Genomic DNA, 1946 nt, shown 5'->3' with positions numbered 1-1946 from the left:
CAACCACCCCCCCCCCCCCCACCCCCACCACCGCCGTTCAAATGATTTCCCATTAGGCTGAATGTGGCTGCGATCACAGTCAATAGACACAGCAGAACCAGACCTGGCTGCAATGACTCTCACTAATTCTTACTATGGGAGAAGAGGAGGGCAATGATTCCACTGGGATAGAAGGGGGGGTAGAGGGGGGGAGTAGAGGGGGGACTGTCCAGGCGGGGGTTGGTTTGGGGTTTGGGGAGAGTTTGGATACAGACAGACAGACAGATGGTGTATGGAAGGATGGATAGATAGATAGACAGACAGATAGATAGATAGACAGACAGACAGACAGACAGACAGACAGACGGTGTATGGAAGGATGGATAGACAGACAGACAGACAGACAGACAGACAGACAGATGGTGTATGGAAAGATGGATAGATAGATAGATAGATAGATAGATAGATAGATAGATAGATAGACAGACAGACAGACAGAGAGACAGAGAGACAGAGAGACAGACAGACAGACAGACAGAGAGACAGAGAGACAGACAGACAGACAGACAGGTAGACAGACTCACTTATGTTGGTGTTTGGAGCCCTGCAGGTGTGCGTAGTACTGCTCTATGGAGTTCAAGGTGACGGTACACACCCTGCACGTGTAGCTACTGCGGAGGCCTGCAGACACACACACACACAACGCAACAGTTAGGCTACAAATCCAGTTGGATAAAATACTGTGATCTGTGGCCTGGGGTGATCCAGTGGTCTAGCACCGCGGTCTACAGTGCACTACATATGCCCATGTCAGCATGGGTTCGAATTCGGCCCATGCCCTGCTGACATGCCCTCTCTCCCTTCTTCTCCTTACTTTCCTGTCTGTCTTCACTGTATCTGTCTAATACAAATATGAGTGGGGCTGCCCCACTCAGAAAAAAATACCTTAAAAAAAGAAAAATTACTGTGATCTGACGCTACCAAATCGATGAGAAAGAGGTGATTGTACGTTGTCAATCGAGGCCTGCAGACAGATACACACACAACGCAACAGTTAGGCTACAAATTCAGTTGGTTATAATACTGTGATCTGACGCTACCGGGTCGATGAGAAAGAGGTGATTGTACGTTGTCCGAAGGTTTGAGTAAGTGCCAAAGAAAGAAACTGCAATGTTGATACTGGATTTTTGGTGCAAGGTCAGCCATGTTTGAACTTGAAAGCCAGGGAGAAGTACAGAAAGACTGTGTAAGGTAGGGAGATGAAATGGATAGGGAAAGGTATTCTGCTGATGAGAAGATGGATAGCGGTTACTAAGCGTTAAGGCAGAGGTTGTACATTGTTTCCCTTTTTTGAATGTATTTTTATTGTATTTTATCTTTACCTTTTCTTTTTACTGTTTTCCCCTGCTTTTATATTCATTCTATGCTTGTATATGTTTTATTATATTCACTTTATGTTCTTATTCCTGTTGTAAAGCACTTTGAGCTGCATTTCTTGTATGAAAGGTGCTATATAAATAAAGCTTTACTTACTTACTTACTTACTTACTTACAACTGAAGCACATGATTGGACGGCTGGTGAAAGGGGGAACCAAGTCGGCAACCAATCAAAATGTTCTGACTATTTATTTTGAAAGATGGAAATGCATTTCAACACACACACTCGCTAGTCAAGCCAAAATATTGCAATGCGATGGATTGGGTGAGTAATCTCCACTGCTACCTAGTTAACACTACTTCACATTGTTAGCAGGCTCACAAAACAAGCTGTGATTGTTGACTGGCGAGTGTGTCGTTGATTTTCGACAACGCTGAAATGTATTCACATTTTTCTAAATAAAAGTCTGAACATTAAATCGGCTGCCGACTTGTTACCCCTTTCACCAGCAGCTGTCACATTATACTCAATACTTCTATACTACAATCCCTTTAGGGTCATTATGTCCTGGTCTTCTCTGACATCATC

The 1946-nt window shown here is 43.9% G+C and overlaps 1 protein-coding gene across 1 annotated transcript in view; it reads right to left on the bottom strand.

Annotated features, from left to right (window-relative positions):
* Positions 1-559: 559 nt before the first annotated feature.
* The window catches only part of LOC308151089 (zinc finger matrin-type protein 4-like), a gene marked incomplete at both ends in the record, with an annotated part of 6999 nt that continues 5612 nt past the window's right edge, over positions 560-1946 (bottom strand). Inside the window, one exon of the mRNA XM_080523907.1 lies at positions 560-660. Within this exon, the coding sequence (XP_080380033.1) occupies positions 560-660 (101 nt within the window). The remainder of the gene's footprint in view (positions 661-1946) is intronic.

Source organism: Nansenia antarctica, assembly GCF_963989245.1.
Source record: "Nansenia antarctica genome assembly, chromosome: 2".
In the NCBI taxonomy this organism is placed as follows: Eukaryota; Metazoa; Chordata; class Actinopteri; order Argentiniformes; family Microstomatidae; genus Nansenia; species Nansenia antarctica.
The sequence above is the reverse complement of the archived record's forward strand: the minus strand, read 5'-3'. Positions and strand labels throughout refer to the sequence as shown.